Source organism: Fopius arisanus, unplaced genomic scaffold, assembly GCF_000806365.1.
Source record: "Fopius arisanus strain USDA-PBARC FA_bdor unplaced genomic scaffold, ASM80636v1 scaffold00024, whole genome shotgun sequence".
NCBI lineage: Eukaryota > Metazoa > Arthropoda > Insecta > Hymenoptera > Braconidae > Fopius > Fopius arisanus.
The window spans coordinates 1,093,166-1,096,332 of record NW_011887763.1 but is presented as its reverse complement, the minus strand read 5'-3'; the positions used below and the strand labels follow the sequence as shown (position 1 = coordinate 1,096,332).

At 36.8% G+C, this 3,167-nt stretch overlaps 1 protein-coding gene across 1 annotated transcript; it reads right to left on the bottom strand.

The window, feature by feature from the left end:
- Positions 1 to 3,086, bottom strand: LOC105264686 (structural maintenance of chromosomes protein 1A; the record flags this gene model as incomplete). The annotated part of the gene is given in 5 exon segments (XM_011301722.1): positions 1 to 433; positions 595 to 1,656; positions 1,824 to 2,549; positions 2,705 to 2,822; positions 2,975 to 3,086. Coding segments are annotated over 5 exon segments (2,451 nt in total), but the record flags the coding sequence as incomplete, so codon positions are not given.
- Between the last annotated feature and the right edge of the window lie 81 nt (positions 3,087 to 3,167).

Below are 3,167 nucleotides of genomic sequence, written 5' to 3'. Positions count from 1 at the left end.
TCAATGACAAATTACACTGTTTAATTTCTTCGTCGAATATGCTCAAATCTAACTGTATGTCATTCAATTTTTTCTGGAGGTCTTTGAGTTTGTTTTCCCACTTGGAACTTTCTTTTGCTTTAGATCTCGATTCATCGTACTTCTCTAACGTTCTCAACTCTGAAATGCGATTTTCTATGTTTTTCTTCTGTGTAATTCGTTCATTCCTCGAGACCAACATCGCTTCGAATTCTTCAATCTGTTTTATCCCAAGTCTTGCACAAAAATTCTTAAAGACAGATTTCCTCAGTTTATCAGTCTTTTGGTGGAAGAGTTCTCCTTCAACGATGAATTCTTCTTTCCTTTTCTCCACCTCAAGTTTTTTCTCTTCCGTCACCCGCTGTTGCTCTTGCAAATCTTGCAATACAGCCTGAAGAGCTGCAGTCTTCGTCTCCTGAGAATTGAAATAAGAAGATTCATGGAATTAAACCATTGACATTTGATTAATTTAAACTATAACATTCGACAAAAACACATTATCAATCTGTATTACTAATTTCCATTCATGCAATTATCCACTTTTCTTTTAAAAGCTCCTACATCATCAATGCTTACAGTTTTATTAAGGAATGCTTTCAAATTATCCAAGCAGCGTAATTTAAACTGATATTCGGTCTCAAGTCTTTGCACATCAAACTTGAGTCTGCCATCCCTAGCACGTCTTAACTTCTCGACAATTTGCTGCTTCTCCTCTTCCAACTGACCCTCATCGACAGTTCTAATAGTTTCACCCTGGATCTTCCTCTGATTGAATCCAGCATAAACAGCGTAACTCGTAGTCAAGAATTCTCCTGCTAAAGTGACTATATTGTGTTTTCTCTTCAAGGTCTGCATTCTGTCCATTGCCCTCCAGGCATCTCCAAGGGTCTCACACAGGATTGTAGATCTTACAATAGCTTTGATGACAGGTTCATACTGAGCATCACACCTTACGAGGTCGTAGACCAATTTAGCCCTTGGAGAATTGAGTTTGGACAAAATATCTCTGTCGAGTGATGGAGAACTCACACTTTCCATGGAGTAAAAGGTCTCTAATCCCAGTTGTTCGTGATATAGGTATTTCATACACTCAGCTGCAGTGGCATCATCCTTTACGATTATTGTATTCAGATCTTTGTCCAGTGTAGCTGCCATTGCAATTCTGTACTTGTCTGTAGGAATTTCGCATATATTCCTGATACGATCGTACACTGCTTCAGGGAATTTTTGCTTCAGTTTCTCCAATATATGTGTCTGCTTTCCCTTTTCCTTTTTGCTGTCCGAACTGACTCTACACAATTCCAAACGCTCCTCAATCTGTCGTTTGTGATTCTGTAATGACTCGAGCTCCTTCTCTGGTATCAGCAGTTCTAATTTCGTCTGCAGTTCCTCCTGGAGATCCATCGCATCGTCTTGAACTTTCTCACGATCCTGTCGATAGTTTTCCATGGATTGTTTATTTTTATTGATGGAAGCTTGATGATTCAAAATTGATTTTTCAAGAGATAACAATTTTTGATTCAGAAGATCCAATTCGGCGTTGATCTTATGCTTTTGTCGAATCTTGGATTCATTCATTGCTAGAGATGAACCCATCTGTTGCTGGACTTCATTCTGCAGTTGTTTGTAATCTTCTTCCTAAGAATAATAATAAGAATAATAATAAAGAAAATCAATAAAATCCATTTTAATAGGGTAAGCGAATTTTGAGAATTCGAATACGAGAGAAATGATTTTTTTTCCTGTGCAAGAACCAAAAGATACGAGAAAACGGAAATGGAATTATTCATGAAAATATAACGTACACATTCTGCAATACGTGCGTCATCCTGACCCCTTAACTCCTGAGAATATTTCTGCAATAGTTTCTCATTCTCTCGTATCATTTCTTTTACGTTGGCGATAGTCTCTTGAAGTTTCTTTTCCTCCTCAATCCATTCCTCCAATTTCTTAATTTCCATTTCGCAATCTGACTGTTGATTCTCCTTCTTGCGTCTCTCTGCCTTTAATTTCTCGAGTTTTTGGGATTCTTCCGTCATTTTTGCATGTTTTTTCTCAATCGTCTGGACAGATCTCTCGATGAGTTGTGTATTTTTTTTTACCTCATCAATTCGAGATGAGCTGTTCTCTAGAGGAACGTCTGGACCGAGTTTTTCATTCTTGAGATCAATTATTCTCAACTTCAAGAGGTAAGAAACTGCTTTAGATTTTTGAAATTGCTCTCGTAATAGCTCTAAATCCTTCGATTTTTCAACGGCATTCTTGCATTTACGAATTTCAGTATTCAATTTTCTCTTCTCAGCTGTTTCAGTTACGATGTTCTCGTGAACTGCGTTGATATTCTGCGTCAGTTGATCATAACGTTCTTTAAATACGATAGATCCACTGGCTATTTCCAGCATTCTCGATCGATCCTGGGGAGATGCATCGATAATATCGTTAATTTTCCCTTGATAAACCAGGAAATCTTTTGCTTTTATATTGATCCCAAGAGCTTCAAGTCTCTGGAGATACTCAGGTAATTGAACGATCTGGAAATAAAACCATAAATAATTGCACACAAACTTTTAAATATTATATTATTAAATTCCAAAATTGGAGAAATTGGAAAAACTTGTCATTGTGATGTGATAGAATCGATCAATTCAATTACAGATTTTTTATTACAATAGGAATGCTGTTTTACCTCTTCATTAATTTTGTAACGTGATTCGTATTGTTGGCTATCACTTGAGTCCTCCAGAGATCTCTCGAAAACTGTTGTTTCTGTTTCACAGATAAATGTCAGTCTGACGTAGGTTGCACTGAAAATTCGTGACACAAAAATTGAGATGCAACAGCCGACGTAAACGTCTCGTAAATTCGGATAACTCCTCACAATTAAAATCAGGAATGATTAATTCGCATTAGTAAACATCAATCGATTTTTTATAACATTCTAAAATAAAGTTTTTACCTGTCATGAGGGCCTGGCCGAGAAATCAACTCCGACAAATCATCGATTCTCAACTGCGACATGTCGTTTTCACCGAGGGCAAATGTGATAGCCTCAATGAGACATGATTTTCCTGGAAAAAAGTTGAACAAAATATGTTAATCATGACACAGTACTTTCATAAAATAAACACAAAACAGTTCGTCAACTTTAC